At 49.3% G+C, this 18,035-nt stretch overlaps 1 protein-coding gene across 2 annotated transcripts in view; it reads left to right on the top strand.

Moving 5' to 3' along the window:
• The first annotated feature begins 2,659 nt into the window (after nt 1–2,659).
• Nucleotides 2,660–18,035, top strand: part of SYTL3 (synaptotagmin like 3) — a 52,450-nt gene continuing 37,074 nt past the window's right edge. The window contains exons 1-4 of one of the 2 annotated variants that reach the window (XM_081140109.1): nt 2,660–2,934; nt 5,176–5,794; nt 7,497–7,715; nt 13,380–13,444. In XM_081140109.1, coding sequence (XP_080996235.1) covers nt 5,685–5,794; nt 7,497–7,715; nt 13,380–13,444 — 394 coding nt within the window. In that variant the 5' untranslated portion in view covers nt 2,660–2,934; nt 5,176–5,684. The remainder of the gene's footprint in view (nt 2,935–5,175; nt 5,795–7,496; nt 7,716–13,379; nt 13,445–18,035) is intronic. The other variant, XM_081140110.1, reaches the window with a different exon arrangement.

An 18,035-nucleotide genomic window follows, 5' to 3' on the forward strand; every position in this document is an offset into this window, starting at 1 on the left:
GTTTTAGTGACTCATTTTTGCATGATTTGGAGGACAAGTCACAGAGTAGAATCTCCGAGTTGGCAGTTGATACCAAACGTGTAAGAATTGGCATGCCGGTCCAACCGGGATAAAGTGCAGAGAGAGCTCCGGATTCTATTCAGTAGGATTGAAAGATGTGGCTGAAATTACTGAGCTAATTTCTCCCGAAAGAGGAACTCTGAGTTCTTCATTATAAGCTGGAAATCAGACCGAAATTCCACAAGCAAACACACTCCCAGCCAAACTGAAGCCAAAACCCCCACAACCTAAAATTACAGCAACCAAACAACCCCCTATCTGCCCACCCCTTCTCCCACAAACCAAAGGCGTGGTGACAAATGAACAAGACAATTGTATCGTTTAATTTGTACGTGACCCCAGGAACGGTTGGATCCTCTAATCCATTGGTTCTTAAACCTATGAGACCAAAGATTCACTCTTTATAGGAAATGTTTGTAGTTCACCTTTTACTGTCCGGAAACAGAATTCATGTAGAATGTGACCTAGCTACACTAATAATGATAATAGTAATAATGGCATTGCTGTGAAAAGAGGGGAAATGAACAGAGTACGTTATAGGAGTATAACGCGTACTCGTGTTTGTAAACCACGTTGGAAGGCCCAGCGAAGCTGTCAGATGTTCGCACGTGGAACACTATTCTCAGTCTGCGTGTTCCTCACCTCGAGACTGTCCTGGTTTTCTTTCAGTTTATCGGAACCGTATACACCACTTGGATGTTGTGTTTGTTTTGCTGTGGGTACTAGGCCGGTCAGAAATACATCTAGTGCTCGGGTACAGTGACTTTCACTGCGGGTTCCTGGTGGAATTACCTGCCCCTTTCACTCTGGCTGCTGCTGTTTCTCGGACTTTATCTTAATTGTCCTCTGTGTGCTCTTATTGTCAGCTGCATCTTGTCTCGTTAGAAGTAGGGTGGGATGTAAATGACCAGTCGTGAAGCCTAAGCACCTGAACAGCGTCTGGCACATGAAAGGTGCTTAATGAATATTTATTGAGTGAATGGGTGGGTCCGGAAATAAACTGAATTTCACTTTTCTGTAAGTAGCAGTAAATGGCCATAGGCGGAGGGAGAGCTCCCGCTTATCCATGAGAAGGGCTCTCGGGACCACAGGCATGGATTTGGTAGAGTGTGAGTAGTGTTTTGAGATGATGATTGAATCCTGGATTTCTGAAACGTGTAAGACTTAGTCACCCGAATGAGTGAACATTTAAGTGCTCCGGGGTTCCCCCAGCGAGCGTGCTTGGTGTCGTGCCCAGCCCAGTACCGCTCTGGTCCTGCCCCACCGAGGCGCCCAAGACCAGGGTGTGCTGTACAAAAGCCACGTGAACAGAAGCTCAGCTGTGTTTTGACCCCGATGCAAAAATCTTCATTTGAAACACGTGAGAGACCAGATAATTCTTGGTCCAATAGTATGGTTAATAGAGTAGAAGTAAGAAAGCAAGGAGAACCGAGGGCAAGTTCAGAAGAAACGTTGGCAGCAGCGAGGCGGCATCGAGTCCTGGCTAGGAAAGGATTCAGAGCCAAGACTCAAACGACAGTGGTGCCTCGTTTTTCCAACGTCTCTGGTGACAAACATTTCGGGTTAGGAATGCCCTAAACCCGGAAGGAAATGCCTTGGTTTTTGAACACGCCTCGGGAGTGGAACATGCCCCACGGCTCCCGCTAAGGGCAAGATCCTGACGCCCAGCTGTGGGCTGGAATCCCTCGGTTTTCTAACATTTCAGACCTCAAACCGTCTCCTGGAACGGGTTAAATTAGAAAACCGAGGGACCACTGTATAAGAGAGTTTATTTAGAAAGTCACAGTGGTCACAGTGGTAGAAGTGAGCGGTAGAAGAAATGGGCTCAGGAGGTTAACAGGCCTGGGGAGCGGGTGGAAGAGGTGGGGCAGGGAGAGGGGAAAGGCTCGGATGTGCTCCCCGAGGGGAGAGTGCACTGGGTCCTCTGTCCTTAAGGTTTTTAAGGGCAGGGATTTTAGGGGGTGGTCCCAGGTGAGGATCTCAGTAGAATAGCCATCAGCTTCCCTGGTGCGTCTTTCAGGGTCGTGGTCTCTACTGATTGATTGGCCGGCGCCAGGGCAGGGCGTTATTAGTCAACGCAGCTGATCCTGAGGCAGCCATGGGGTCACATGTTGGGTTTTGCCGCTTTTCTGGGCCTGGAGCTGAAATAAAACTGAGGCATAGATGTATTTGATGTGAGTCAGAACCTCATTGTCCTGGGGGCTTAATGCTTAAGGGCTATTCTCTGGCCTCCAAGTATGTTCCCCCTCTAAGGGGGTCTAGCCCACATGACTAGCGACATGCCAGGGGAGGAAAGGTCAGGGGAGGGTCTGAGCCACATGACCACTGATATGGAAGATTGGGGGTCTAAACTGTATGACCAGCGATGTGCTAGGGGAGGAAAGGTCCATATTTTCCCAGTTTCGTCTGTTGCGAGGCACCCTGGGCTTTTCGCTTTGGCGACCTTCTGTACCTGGCCTGTGATCCTTGCTCTACTCATGTCTGTCTAACTGCCTACCACAGAAACAGACTCTTAACGTTGGTGACATGATGGCTGATTTGTACCTTGCCACTTAGCACTCGATTGCATGTGGTTTGATGTTACTTTCCTGTTTTCCAGGGACTCGGGCTCCAGGAAACAAGATCTGCCGGTGCCATCTGTTCGTGCAGAAACTGGGGACTGAGGAGGCTTTGCGCCTGGTGCAAAGTGAGTTACCAGCCTACCCGCCGGGTTGAGCTAGAGCCCAAAGTCCTTGTCACTGGCGTTTTCCCACCACCTAAGACAGAAAGCCTTTTGAGAGCAGACACGTGTGAGAACTTCCCGAAGACTAGAGGCCAAGAGCAGCCCTTCTCAGAGCCCTGGGTCTTCCACTCCTCAAGCCACCTCTGCCCTTGGTGAGCAAGCATCTTAACTTTCTCTTACAGCAGAGACGCCGGCAAACACAGGGGTCCTTCCCTTAGCCTCTAAGTGCATGAACTTAGATGGGGGGAAAAGGACATCTTTATTTACTTCTGCCAACGGAAGAAACATTCAAACCTGCGGAGAATTTTCGTGAGTTTATTTAAGCCAAACTGTTGACAATTGCGAGGAAGCAAAATCTCAGTGGTTTGAGATAAGGCTCCGGAGAAGGGCTGTTTTGCACCTTATTTCATCCGTTACAATCAAAAGAGGAGACGAGTGTGGGTTACATGAAATCCATTGGTGACAGATTCGGGAGGCGGGAGAAAGCAAAGCAGGGGAAACCTCTGGGATTGGATAAAAGTAAAATGATAGACACACACTTCTTTTACATTGGTGGGTGCAGGATAGTTAACAGTCAACGAATAACTCAGTAACGGCGGGAATCTGTGGTCTCCACAGAGTGGTGCCTGTACTTTGAAGGGTCCAGAAAAAGAAAAATTACCTTGACATTCCAAAGATATGTTATGGTAGATGCAAAAAGACAATAGAAAGGCTCAGGGTAAAGATTGACCTTTGTTGGGAAAGATGCCAGCCTAGGACATGACTACCCACCGTAAACTGCTTTTAGTTAAAACATTTTAATTTCAGACCATCTTTTGTGGTTACTTTACATCTCTGAGTTTACAAGGCCCTAAGCTGGTAAGATTAGCATGTAGCCCCTTTTTGTCCACAGATATCTCGAAATATTGTTTATAACCATCACTACTGTGAAGTTATGGTAGTCATCACTGCTAGATCTCATCATTTCAAGCATCAATGAACACATGTATTACTCTAGTACAATTAAAAGAAATATTTCAGTATAATTGATTTTCTTTGCAACTTAGTGTATTTTATTTTATGCATTTAGATATGGAGGGTTATCCATCTTTAAATACAAAGATTAAAAAAACAAGGTTAGGAATCACTCCTTAAAGAGAAAGATCCTTTAGGGCTTCATTAACTGCTCACTGACCTCTTTGCTGTGGATCATCAATGAACATAGTGTGGATTTCTGTTGAAGCCGGACAAAGGGAGTTTAGCTTCTCAACCATTAAAAGGAAGTCTTATTACTAAAGAATTCATGTAGATTTAATAACAAAATGGCATTATAGAAAGTATATTGACTCCATCAGCTACAGTTTATGCATTTCATGATTCTGCATCTGTCCAGTGTTTTTGTGTGTGTTTTTAAAAAAATGTCTTTATTGACTTCAGAGAGAGGAAGGGAGAGGGAGAGGGAGAGAGAAACATCAATGATGAAAGAGCCATTGATCGGCTGCCTCCTGCACGCCTCCCACTGGGGGTCACGCCCGCAACCCCAGCATGTGCCCTGACCGGGAATCGAACCTCAGTCTCCTGGATCCTAGGTCGATGCTGAGCCGTGCCAGCCGGGCTGTCCAGTGTTTTATCAATTCACAGCCATCTTCTTGGTTGGAGGGAGAAACAGATTGAAGGTGATGCTCCCCAAGGTCACTGACTGGGAAAAAGAAGTAGGAAAATTGAGGACAGAAGCTTTGAACCAGCATAGACAGAACCAGACCCATGCCCAGGACAGCCAGCCGGGGAGACCACTGACTATTCATGAAGATGAACTGAGGCCCCTTTAGACCTCCTGAATTGGTTACTTTTTTTTTTTTTTAATTTTGAAGTTAATTGTAAAAATAATAGCTAGCAATTGAGCACATTGTTCTGCTAATGGGTTTTCAATGAGGAGTATGTGTGTGTGTTTTGTTTTTTTGTTTTTTTTTTTTTTTTAAATATATCTTTATTGATTTCAGAGAGAGGAAGGGAGAGGGAGAGAGAGAGATAGAAACATCAATGATGAGAGAGTCATTGGTCGAGGCCACAACCCGGGCATGTGCCCTGACCGGGAATCGAACCTCGATCTCCTGGACCCGAGGTCAGTGCTCATCTGCTGAGCCACGCCCGGCCGGGCAGGAGTGTGTGTGTTAAACACAGATCTTTATCCCTCCAGTCACTGAAGACGTGGAATTCAGACTAGAAAAGTCAAGCTTGGGCGTTTGAGGCTTTTAGAAAGAGGAGAAGACCAATTTAGTAAAATTTAAAATCTTGCAATATCACCATGGGAGAAAATGCAGAACTCTGTGTGCAGAACGTGTTGTCTTTTCTGAAGCAGTGCTGGGAGACACTCCGGCCAGGAGCTCTGACACCCTGTTTGTTGTGTTTTCCAGGGCGGGCATTGAGCTGACAGGGCTTTTCATTGCCATTCCTGGCAACCTGAGAACCTTCGAAGGGGACTGTTAGCTCCTACAAGTTACTGATACTCTCCCTGTGCTATTCGTAAGTCCCCTCCGATTGGGGATTACTTCTGCTTCGTAGAAATTATCTGCGTGGATTCGTGTAGAGTTTAGAACATTCTCTGGCAAAACCTCAGAAAAAGATATGCTTTTGTCTCAGACGGATGTCAGCGGCTGCGGCAGGACCCAGTGAGCGCGCTCCCTGGGTGGCACGAGGCTCCGGGAGCCACGACTCCAGCAGAGGGACAGCCTCTCCAGCTTTCTCATCGGGAGGAGTGTGACACAGTGAGAAAGGGGACAGAAGAGCCACGAGCAACACAGCTGCCAATGAACTAGGAGCAGGAGCGCTTTTAAGAGGGTAGGGCTGCTGGACTCGGCTCATCCACAGGACAGGCTCTGTCATGGAGTGAAATGCCGCCTGGGGTCTAAGAAGCGACAGAGAAATGGCCCAGGAAGTCAACCTGAATTCCCTGCAGGAATTAGAGCGGGAGGCGGTCCTCCAGGTCCTGTACCGAGACCGGGCCGTGCAGGATGTCGAGGAGGAAAGGATACGGTATGTGGCGCTCGATGGGTGCTGGCCTTGGTGTCTGGCTTTTCTGCTGCGAGCCTGCTCCTCTGAACTTGGCATATGGCTCCCGGCTTGCTCCTCAGCTGCTGGTCTGACAAGTGTCCCCAGATGGGCGGTGGGTGGGTGGGTGGAGATCACCTGTGCTGTCTAGCTCACCTTCCAAGTGGTAGGGGACAGGGGAGGCTGCTCTGGTTAAAAAGGTGCCTTTTTTGTGATAAATTTGCCTGCTTTACAGGAATCACTCTAGGGAAGCTGAGAGGCTTCCCCCCTCCCCCTCCGGAGGCGACGCCTCTGGTTAAAGGTTTTCCTAGATCATTCTTGGTGGTACCTGAGGCCACAAGGAAAAGCAGAGAAGGCAGCTTAGAAACAGCACGCCTGCCGGAACGCGGTCCTGTCTCGCTCGCTCTCCTTGGCTCGCTTTGGCTTCCACGCTGGGGCCTGTGACACATGAACCTGCTCCTGCTCGGGAACCTGCTCGGCCTGCTCCCGTTTGTCTACAGGGAGTATCTTTCCTTGTGGGCTGTTTGCCGTTAGTTAAATTCAATAAGAGGGCCGGGCTGTTCCAAACAGTGCCCATTGTCAGTTGTCAAGACCCATCTTCAAATAGATCAGTAGATTTACCTACATGTTGGTGCCCTTTGTCAGTGTTGGTGGAGGAGGTGAGGTCTCGGAAGGAAGTAATGGAATAGGCTTTGAGTTTGGGTTTGTTTTTAATGGCAACTCTTTCAGAGTCTGCCAAGAAAAACATGGGTATAAAATAAACTTTTGGACAAACACATGCTTGAAGAGGGAGGGAAATCTCCTGGTCAGCTGGAAGGTACAGTGTTCTTTTCTGTTTTCACCTGTTTTCCCCAAACTCTCAAAACGGACTTCCACTTCCTTCCACTAAGAAATGTTAACACGCCGAGCACAGTGGGAGGTTCTTTGGTGATTAGAGATCTCTCGGTGTTTAGAACATCGCTTTGGGTCTCGACAAACAACCTGGACACTGCGGGAAGGAAGTTCTGATCCTGAGGGTACTGATTCTAGGCAAATCCTGAAAGTGGAGTGTAAGCTCGTTTCTTGGAATTGGCTTCTCTCTTCTAAAAGCAGCTACAGAGATATTTCAAAAAGAGTGTCCTGGTCAATGACACGTCTTTGGGGTCCAATGTGATATCCCTTGGCACTAGGGCTGTTTTCTAGGGGGAAGGGGGTTGGGAGTGTACTGACCACCCATAAACAAACAGTAGCACAGCATCAGTTAAGTAATTTCATTAGGTAACTAGTGACAGAAGCAGGCATGCATGCTGACTATTTATAGATCTTTTCGTGCCTTGCATATTAGAATTCATGCTATTTTCTGTGTGTTTTTCCGCTCTCCTTTCACTGTTCTTACCACTAAATGCCCTTTAGGCATGAAGAGATGAACCCAGAACAAATCAGCAGCTGCCTCCTCTGTGCTGGCCTCTTGTTTATGCTTTGCCTTTTAATCCTCACAGCAACCCCGGAGGTCGGGTTTTCTCACCCCTGTTTCACAGCTGAGAAAACCTCTGAGCCTCACAATCGGCCAGGGCGGAGCCCAGGGTTGTTGGTGGAGAAGCCCCTTCTCTCCTGCCTTGCGGTACTGGCGGGGCCCTGGAGGCAGAGGAGGGTGTCTAGCCTCCGCCCTCCTGCTCTGTTGGGTCTTATTTAACTCTCTGGGCCACAGGAAACTGAAAGCCCACCTGCAGCATCTGCGGTGGAAAGGCGGGAAGAGCGCGGGCCAGGAGTACAAAGAGAAGTCGTGCGCCCGCTGCCAGCGCGTCCTGGGGCTGCTGCTGAACCGGGGCGCCGTGTGCCAGGGCTGCAGCCACTGCGTGTGCTCCGGGTGCCGCGTGTTCCTGAGCAGGACCCGCCTCTGGAGGTGCACCGTGTGCTACGAGGGCAGGTGAGGATGGCAGGAGTCCTGGGAGAGGGTCCCAGACAACCCCCAAGTTCAGTAGTGAATGTTCACAGAGCGCCTTCCACGGAGTGACCTTGGAGGTCACTGTAATTCAGTGCCCTGGCCGGTGTGGCTCGGTTGGTTGGAGTGTCATCTCGTGCACCCACAGATGGCGGGTTCGATTCCCTGTCGGGGCACATACCTAGGTTGCAGGTTTGATCCCCGGTCAGGGCAAGTACAGGAGGCAGCCCATTGATGTTTCTCTCTCTCTCTCTCTTTTCCTTCCTCTCTCTCTAAAATCACTAAAAACATATCCTCTGGTGAGGATTTAAAAAGAAATGAAATGGGTATGCTTTCTATTAGTCATAGACTGAAGCTACATTTATTTTAATTTTTTTGGTGGTATGAGGTTTTAAAAAACTTTTAACGTGAAATTGGTCTTTTTGAACTACGCATTTTGAAAATGGTAAAGAACAGGTTGGGCTTGGGCTTCACTGTTCACAGCAAGACTGGGCTGGCCGCCGGTCCTGTACACCGTGGAGAGCGTTCCCGGGTGTCGGGCCGGCGCGCTCCAGGCCGGCAGGGGCCTGTGAGAGGCGCGCAGCGCTCGTCTGCTGTGACCCGGGAGGGCAGCCCGGGGCCCGGGATCTGAAAGTGAACTTCTAGGGGCCGCCACGGAGGCGAGAGTGCCCGGGACAGAGGTCGCCGGGGGCACTCACGTAGTGCGAACACGGCCGCTGGACTTTGTCGGCCCGTCACTAGGAGGACTGTGTTCACTGAGCGCCCGACATTAATCTCCTTCAATTTCCAGTCCCTTCCCAAGGTCCGATGCATTTCAGTCACCACCCAGAGAAAAGGGAAGCTGTCCAGCACCATTTCCTTGGCCCTGCGCGGCGCGCCTCCCGCTTCTCCAGCACCGGCACCTGTCAGACGGGCCCCACCCCGGGCGTCTTTGGTGCGTGGGAACCAAACCCTCAGGCTTCTCCCAGCTCGGGAGGAGCGCCAAGGGCCACCACGCTGCCGGGGGCAATGCCACATCATCTCCAAAGACCTAAGGCTCCCCCCCCCCCCCCCGTTTTAATCGGCCATGTATAGTTGAAGCCTAATGATAAACAGTGCTTGGTAAGGAATTAAATTCTTCAGCATTTTTCTACTAACAGTTAAACTACAAGCAAAAAATCAAAACCGGAGGACCAGGCTGAGGCAACCTCGGGGGTGCTGGCGTGTTGAAAGCGTCGGGCCCCGGTGTGGAAACCTCGCCCTCTGAGGTCCCCGAGTGTGATTTCTCTAAACCCTCTTCCTTATTTTGAAATAAGGATGTTTTCTAAAATATAAGATAATTGCATTACCCTGTTCGAACTGACACAGGAAATCGTGAGGGGAGAGCGAAATAATTTCTGACAACCTGCGCTCTCTTCCCCCTTCCCCTTTGCTCGCTTTCCTCGCAGCCCCTGTTCCTCAGTCCAGTCAGTCCACTCTGGGCTCTGTCCTATTTTATTTTTTTAAATCTCCACAGGAGGACATGCTTTTCATCGATTCCAGAGAGAGAGGAAGGGAGAGGGAGAGAAAGAGAGGAACATCCATCAGTTGCCTCAACCCGCAACCCAGGCATGTTGCCCTGACTGGAAATAGAACCCGAAACCCTTCGGTGCACAGGACGGTGCTCTAACCACCTAGCACACCGGCCAGGGCTCTGCCGTCTTATTTTAGGGCCAAGGAGAAGCCTTGGTAAAACTTTAGAACATTTGACATTCGTAACTGAGCTGGGACCCGCAGAAAGGGGTTGAGCCCAGTCTTTCTCCTCTGCCCGCTTCTTCCTCAAGAACAGGTGGGTCTGTGGGGGCAGGAGAGGGAAACAGGTTTTAGAACCAAGAAAGGAGAAGCTCTAGGATAGCAATAAAAAAAATTTTAATAAAGGCAAATCCAATGCACACATTGCTGCAGCCCATGTAGAGGCTTGTGCTGGCCTTGGCCTTGTGCTGAGGTCCAGAAAACAGCTGAGGATTCCGCCTTCAGGGCAGGTTTTCTCAAGGTGACTCTCCGGAGCATCCGTGGTTGGAGCGTTTCTAGAAGAGGGTCAGGATCAGAGATGGGGACCGACGCTGTCAGGGAAAGGAAACAGCATGGGAATGAGCGATGACCACTCACCACGTGCTCAGCATTCCTTTACACCGAATGTCTTATTCACACCTTTAGGTAGCCTTACGGGGCAGCCACTACTAATATCCTCATTTTATGGGTGAGGAAACGGAGGCTTGGAAACACCAGAGAGCCCAAGGCCATGAGGTCAGTAAGACTAGAACCCGGGCCTCCTGAGTCCCATCCCCTCTTGACTTCTGCCCTTTTCTATCTGCGGGAGACTCCCCATGAGGGCAGAGCTTCCAAAACCACTCAGAAGAGTTTGGATCTGGGACATACGCGCTTTGCCAAGAGAAAACCACTCAGAAGTCAGCTCTTGGGCAGGGCAGACTCAGGAGGGGGAAGCTAAGGCAACAAGCCATGTGGACGTCTTTATGTGAAACCAGACGCGAGGTGATGAGGCTGGTGGCTGTAGAGATGGAAGACGGGCCAGACAGTTCAGCAAAGGGGTGTGGAAGGCAGTTATGGGGCGTAAAAGAGAGGGAATCACACATTTGTGACCAGCAGGCTGAGACAGTGCCGTGTTTCTTCAGCCTGTGCAGTGTCTGATATTTATAATCTTAGTGCCTTAAAACAGGGCCTGGGTTCTCCAGTTTGTCACAGTGCCCTCCCCCCTATTGTCTCACACACACCCACTCTCCTCACTTACCGTTGCTGCTGGGGCCTGAGTGTGTGAGCTGCCCGACACGGTCAGTGGGCCTTACGCACGTTAGACCCCGGTGCACGGTCACGGGGCTGCACCTGTGCTGGCCCCGCCTCATCCCTCCGAGCCTCAGGGTGCTCCCTGCAGACCGGGGGGCCATTCATTCACCAACCAGCATGTATTCACTGGCCCTGGCCACGGGCCTCCACGGTGCTTGGGGCTGTGAGTACAGCACCTAATAGGACCTGGAGGGGACCTGCCTCCTCTCTGAGGTCAAGTACAGGCGAGTTTTCAATGTTTTGCACAAACTGGTGGCAGCAGCTTGATAAAGTCTTCTCTTTATCTTCATCTTGCTGTTCTGCCTCCCTCCCAGTCACCTAGGATTTAATCACCACGATCAGCCTTTTTTCCTTTGAGGACACTGAAATCAGATCAACTGGGCTGCTGCAAAAAAAAACCTCCCTGTTTTGCTTTGTAAGTAAAGACTATCTTAGATGCAAGATTATTCGAAGTAAGACAGTTTTCAACAGGATGCATGCATAGGACCATTTTAGCTGGTGACCACCTGGCGGTGGGACAAGCTGGCACGAAGCAGGGAGGTGGACCTCAGTTTCACAGTATGCGGCTTCTTCACTGGGAGTTTCTGCAGCTTGCTGGCCTGACGAGCCCCGGGGCTATGGGGGCTTCTTTGCCATCCGGGCGCTGGTCGGAGAGCAGAGCCACGCGAGAAATGCCTGCTTTAGCCATTCGAGGAATCCTGACTGCACAGCTCACTTTTCCACTTCTGCCTGTTGAATGGTGGAAAACACCTCGAGCCTCTCCGGGGACAGCATGCTGACGTCTCTGGAGCGGGACAGCTTAGCCACTTTCAGATGTGAGCAGCCTGGACGCCAAGTAAAACGCGTCCGCAGGCCTGCTGGGCTCACTGCTGCCGGCGGTCATGAGGTCAGCCTGTGTTTCGGGGTCACCCCCTCATCGTGCTGTGGAACCTTTGTGGCTGGAATTGGCATGGTGCTTTCCAGCAGCCGGTTCTCGTTTGCTCCTGCAGTGGCAGCACAGTGGAGCTCCAGGCTGGGAAAGGGGATGCTGGCGCCCCCAGGAGTTTGTTGAGAGCGTCTGCGCACCAGCGCTTGCTGGTTCCAGCTACGGCCACCCTCATGCAGTTAGTGGAAACGTCAGACCCCCAAAGAACTCGGGTCTCCTGACTCTGTCTTCTGCTCTCTCGACCACCCTAGTTCTCGCTTTTCAAGACGTACTGATTGATTTGAAAAGTCTTAAGGAAGCAAGTCATGATTCTGTGTGAGAAACATAAAAAGCATTAACCTCTTCCTGGGCTCAGAAGCTGTTCCAAGAAGCTTTCACAGTCAGATTCTGATTAATATCTGGGAGGAAATGAGAACTGCCCCCTCTGGTCACTGTGAGTCAGGGTGCCCTGTGTGGCCCTACGAGGAGAGAGACATGCAAGGTCTGCTCCCCTCTGTCTCAGACCATAAGTAGCGGCATTTATAAGCATTAACTTTAAAAATCCACTTGAGCCCTAGCTGGTTTGGCTCAGTGGTTAGACTCTTGGCATGAGGACAGAAGGGTCTGAGGTTCAGTTCTGGTCAAGGGCACCTACCTTGGTTGCAGACTCAGTCCTGGCCCTTGTCCCGGTACATGCAGGAAGCAATCAATTGATGTGTCTCTCTCACATCGATGTTTCTGGCTTTCTTTCTCCCCCACTCTCTGAAAAGCAGTGGAAAAAATATCCTCGGATGAAGACTTAAAAAAACAAAACATCCACTTGAGGTCATGTATCGCTTAAAAGAATCAAATGGAGAACTACTTTCAGTAAATACTTTATAGAAGAGATGTGGCCATAAGTTGAAGTTTTAGTGTTTCTTAAATAACCAAGGAATCGATGAGTTTTGTGGCACATTGGTTTAAGGATGTGGACAATTTATAACTTCTGTGCATTTGCCTTTTTACATCCACAAAGGATATGAGTAGTTCTACCTTTCCGGGTTCTTTGAGGCTGAGGGTGTTTTCTCCAGAAATTTGAAAACTTTCAAGAGTAAAAGACACTTAGGACGTGTGTTTCATGCAGTGAGCACAAAAAATGCTCCCCGTGCTGTTCTCCATGTGACTGAGACGGGAGGAGATGCAGCCCTAGGGAGCACCTGCCAGACCGGCTGGCCCAGGAGCCTCTCCCCGTGTCTCAGGTGGCCCACCAGGACCCGGGTTCCCAGATCACCGTCGAAGCACAGTGACCCCATTTCTCGGACGTCAGGTCCTCCCAGGAACCTTCTCTGTTGCCTCTCGGTAAACGTTGTGGTTAACTCAAGCTCACCCTGAACTAGGCAAAGGATGATCTTCGGATGATCTTTCTCCTAGCAGATAGGCAGCACTGGATTTTTTTGCAGCTTACCCTCCATGCATTGCTTCCCACCATAAACATGATCAATTATTATCTTTTCTTTTTTAAAAGTAAATTTATTGGGGCAACTTTGGTCAACAACGTTATATAAATTTCAGGTGTACAACTTTATAATGCAACAACTGTATACGCGATTAAATTGATGATTTTGATGGCAATCTTGTTTCCCCTTGTAAATTTATTCAGAAAACAGGAAATACCTACCATGTGTTGGGCACGTGCATAGGTTAAGTGTTTATGTTACATGTACATATTACATAGAAGGTAAAGTATACCCAGGCAGAGACTCCCCACTCTCCTGCTAAGCAAACCACTGAACCTCTCTGGGAGATCTTAGGGGTCGGGCCAGAAATCTGAACTCTGAGGTCCTTTGCTAGACTAGCGTCTCGTGACGCTCTCCCCCTACCTGTAACAGGCCCAACGCAGCACTGTTCACACCCCTAGTGATGCTTCCTTTCTGCTTGTCTTTCAGAAATGTGAGAATAAAAACCGGAGACTGGTTCTTTGAGGAACGAGCCAAGAAATTTCCAACTGAAGGTAAATGCTCTTAAAATCTTTACTAAAAAATGACACATTCCTAGTTTTGAAATATTTGGTTCAAGACCCTTGAATACAAACAACTTTATAGGGCGAGGGAGGTGACCCTCCACCTCCCGTCCCTCTGACCTGCTTGCTCACAGTTTCCTGCATCTGCCCCCAGCCCCTACTGTCCCTCACCTTGGGCTGCATGACCCCCATGTCCCTGAAGTTTCCCTGACGCCGGCTCCTGGGAGTGATGTCTCCCGCCCCCGCAAACACCAGTGGCTCTGGTCTGCGCATCCCCAGCATCGCTGAAAGGCCTTGATTAGGTCCTTGCCCTCTGTCTCCCCACAAGCAGAACCTGTGCCTTGAAACCCCCGCAGCTCCTCACCGCCCAAGCACAAACCTCGTTCAGGATGCTTGAGCAGAACGATTGCGTGAATAACCGAAGAGCACACGCGTGGGTAGCTTAGAGTTGAGCTGACGTTGATGGTCGTGAAGTCACATGTCACGACTAAGGCAGGGGGAGGGTGTATTTGGTCTGTGTACCAGGAACCTCTTATAAAAGTTGCGCAGTTGATGTAACGGGGTGATCAGTAGCTGGGACCCGAATCCATGGCCAGAGCTAACTGCTTTGGTTACGGAAGCTCCGTGTCAGATGTGAGGGTTGCAGATAGGGGAGTAACTTATCACACAAAGACACCCACATGTCATCCACGTACAGTGGGGCCAGCGTGCTCCGCGCATCACATCCGCGTGTAGTGGTGACTGGGCGGGTAGCCCCCTCCTCTGCGAGGTGTCACAGTGGAGATGGCACCCAAGGGAGCCAGCAGTGACCTAGAGGGAATGGGTTGCTGGGAACACTTTTTTTTTTCCTGGAAAAAGTGATGGTTCGAGGTAGAGAAATGAGCTATTTAGCATCAACCAGAATGTCGTCAGGTAAAGGCAGCACGGGCTGGAGCAGCGATGCTCAGCTTATAAAAGGCACTGCTCGGGGGTTTGTATCAGTCGGAGTGAAACGCTCCCCTGGATTCTATTCCTGGCTCTTCTTACACAAGACAAAAGGGTGTTTCTGCCGAGTTTATTAGAAATTGGGAGGAAAATATACTACCCACTGGAGTGCCCAAGAAAAGGCATGCGGCGAGTGTCCGAGTCCGTCTAGACCGGTGGTTCTCAACCCTTTTCTGTTCCCATCCTGTCTCCTGGCCCCAAGCAGCGTTGCTTATACTAGTTTTTAAAATACTACCTGTCCAGGGAAGTGTAACATCCCAGGTGTATTGCACATCCTTGGATGGGCCACAAACCATTGTAACAGCTCCAGTGTTTTCGTGTTCCAAGTAGTAGCTTTTTTGTTGTTAATTTTCACTTAAAGGTATTTTTTCCATTGATCTTCAGAAAAGGAGGGAGGGAGCGGCCTGATCTAACTTTATTTTTTCCTCTCAATCAGTTTCCCCAGTACCATTTGTTACATAACGAGCCCCTTACCCCCTGGTTTATAACCCAGGGCCATTCATTTGCACAGCTTCCCAACACCACTTGCCTTGTACCCGAGCCCCAAGCTCCAGGGGTCTCGGTCGCGTGGCTACCACACTAATGCTCCCCTGTTATCTGCAACCCTTGGCCATCTGTCCTAATCAGATTCTCAGTTCTGGGAGGGTAGGAACTATGCATAAAGGAGTAAGTGAATGTAAAAGTAAGGATAGGGCTGTTTGGAGATAAAATGTACTGTTCTATGTGGTAGTTTCCGTTGTCAGACTTAGCACCTAGTGGGCCCCTAAAAATGAAAAGTTAGAGTTGTTTTCTTTTTTTGGCATCCAGAAACCTAGTGCTAAATTTAAAGTTCAGTTGGAGTAATTCCATCATTATGCCAATACACTTTTACTTATCTCTATTTTAATGATCTTACTGGATATGTGCCATTTAAAAGAAATGTTCCCCAAACGTCCTTGAAAGTAGGCAAGCTATAAGTAATAATCCAGGGAAGAAGAATCGATATTAATTGTAGCAGCTTGTGCTAATTTTCCAACCATTAAAAAGATCGAAAAACAGGAAAACTGAACCCAAATTCTTTATTTTGCAGGGAGATGGTACATAAAGTATATTAAATATTCTGCTTTCCTTAAAAAATTTTTTTCTGATTATTGACTCTTTTTTCCCCCTCTAAGATTTTATTTATTTATTTAAAAATATGTCTTTATTGATTTCTGAGAGAGGAAAGGAGAGGGAGAGAGAGAGACAGAAACATCATTGATGGAGCCCACAACCCCGGCATGTGCCCTGACCGGGAATCGAACCCTGATCGCCTGGATCCTAGGTTGACGCTCAACCGCTGAGCCATGCCTGGCCGGGCCCCCTCTAAGATTTTAAAATTCAACATTTAGCTTTGTTGTCTTTAAACGATTCCTTATATGCCGTTGTCGTGGTTTCTCTGTGGTGCATCAGAAAGATCAAACGTGGGCAGCCCCCTGCGTTCTGGCACTGTCACCGCCGCCCCTCCACCCTCGGGCACGTGACAGTCTCCACATAGGTTTTTACTGGGGCTTCTGGGACCCTGGCTCCAGGATCAGCTTATTTTAACTTCAAAGTTCCTGACTCAGTGGGACCAGGCGGGGCCCAAGAGTGTATATTTCACAAGTTCCCAAGTAATTCTTCACGCACTTTAAATCTGAGAACCACTGATAAAGCAGCAAAGTTACTACACAATTACAATGGGCATTTTCTAGATCATTGATAACTAGAAAGCACTGAAAATCTTACCTTTATGATAATTCCTTTGGTATTTGCTAAGCATATAATGATACTGCCCTCTTCTGGCTCCTGTGCACATATTATACTGTAATTTACAACCGTGACATTTTCTCACTCAAGGGTATTTTTTTTCTCATTGTTTTTGAGAGAGTAGGAAGGGGAGAGAGAGAGGGAGTGAGAGGGAGAGGAAGAAACATTGTGTGAGAGAGACACATCGATTGGTTGCCTCCTGCACTCTCCCTGGCCGGGGCTGGGGATCGAGCCTGCAACCGGGGTACATGCCCTTGGCCCGAATCGAACCCGGGACCCTTCAGTCCAAGGACTGACCCTCTAACCACTGAGCCACACCGGCCAGGGCAGCCATGACATTTTTATTGCTTAGTACTTGAGCTTAAAAGCAGAAAGATGACAATATTAATACTTTTAATACTAATACTTTTTCAAGTTAAAGTGCTTAAATGTAATATATAAACAATCTACTGTGGCTTTCACTTTAGGGTTAGTAATGGGGGAAATGAAATAATTTGGGAAGGCTGCCCCTTAACAGAGCCTCTGACAATGGTCGCAGTGATCCATTCTGTAACTAACCAGGGTGATACCGTGTCTAAGAATCACGAAGGAAAATAACTTGTATTGCCTCCTCCTGTAGCACGTGTGATTTAGTCTTTCCAGTGACCTTTCAGAGTTTTATTCTTTTACACGGCACGTTGGATGCGGTCTGTCTGATCACAGGGCCATCGGGATAGCAACTGACTGGCTGTGTGGCCTTTAAACATTCAGGGCCGTGAATTAAAAGAAGCCGGCGCCATAAATGTTAGTGGCTGTAGCACAAGGCCCTGACTTTATCGCCTGTCCGCTCTGAGGACTCGGCTAGGACCTCCCGTGCCTGGGGCTCGGCACAGGGCCCCCGGGACGCTCAGCGCAGCTCCGAGCCTGCCCCGTGCGCATGCTTGCTCTCCTGAGCGCGAGTCTGTAAAAGCGCGTGGATTTCCCAGACGATGCAATTTTGTTTATGCTTTTGTCTTACTTTAAAGAAAGTGTGGCATCATTTAACCAGCACGTATGTGAATGTCTTCTCACCACTCTCCTTAAGAGGCAACACAAGATAAACACCAACCCACCAAGGGGAGTGTGTGCCCTGGAAGTGACTTTCCCAGCTGATCGCATTGCTGGATATGCCCCCCCCGCCCAGGATTTTAGACTTGTCTCAACAGGAGACTGCAGTTTCCCTGATGCTTTCTGACCCCCAGCATTTCTACCAAGACCATTTATTTCTTTGCCTCTACCCCTCCCACCGCCCTCTGTGCGTGTTTAGCCCCACTCAGTGAGGGGGCCGCTTAGGCAGTCTGCGGCCTGCGTCTTTGGTCCTGAAGTGTCACGACATCCTGCTGTCCATTTGCTTCTTTGGGGTTTTGATCTATTACGTTTTGCCCGGATGGGGAACCGTGATTAAATGGGCTGATTATTAGTCTAGTCAGTATTTTATTTTACTGAACACTCCCTGCTTTATTGGGGCTTGGCACACTGCAAATTTGGCCCACCATCTGTTTCTCTTTTTCTTTTTAAAATATATCTTTATTGATTTCAGAGAGAGGAAAGGAGAGGGAGAGAGAGAGATAGAAACATCAATGATGAGTCATTGCTCGGCTGCCTCCTGCACGACCCCCGCTGGGGATCGAGCCCACAGCCTGGGCATGTGCCCTGACCGGGAATCGAACCCCGATCGCCTGGATCCTAGGTCGACGCTCAACCGCCGAGCCCCGCCTGGCCGGGCAGTTTTCCTAACTAAAGTTTTTTAGAACGCAGCCATGCTCTCTCCTTCCTGTCCGTGGGCGCTTGGTCGCAGCGGAGACTGTTGCTG

The sequence above is a fragment of the Miniopterus schreibersii genome (assembly GCF_964146895.1).
Source record: "Miniopterus schreibersii genome assembly, chromosome: 6".
NCBI lineage: Eukaryota > Metazoa > Chordata > Mammalia > Chiroptera > Miniopteridae > Miniopterus > Miniopterus schreibersii.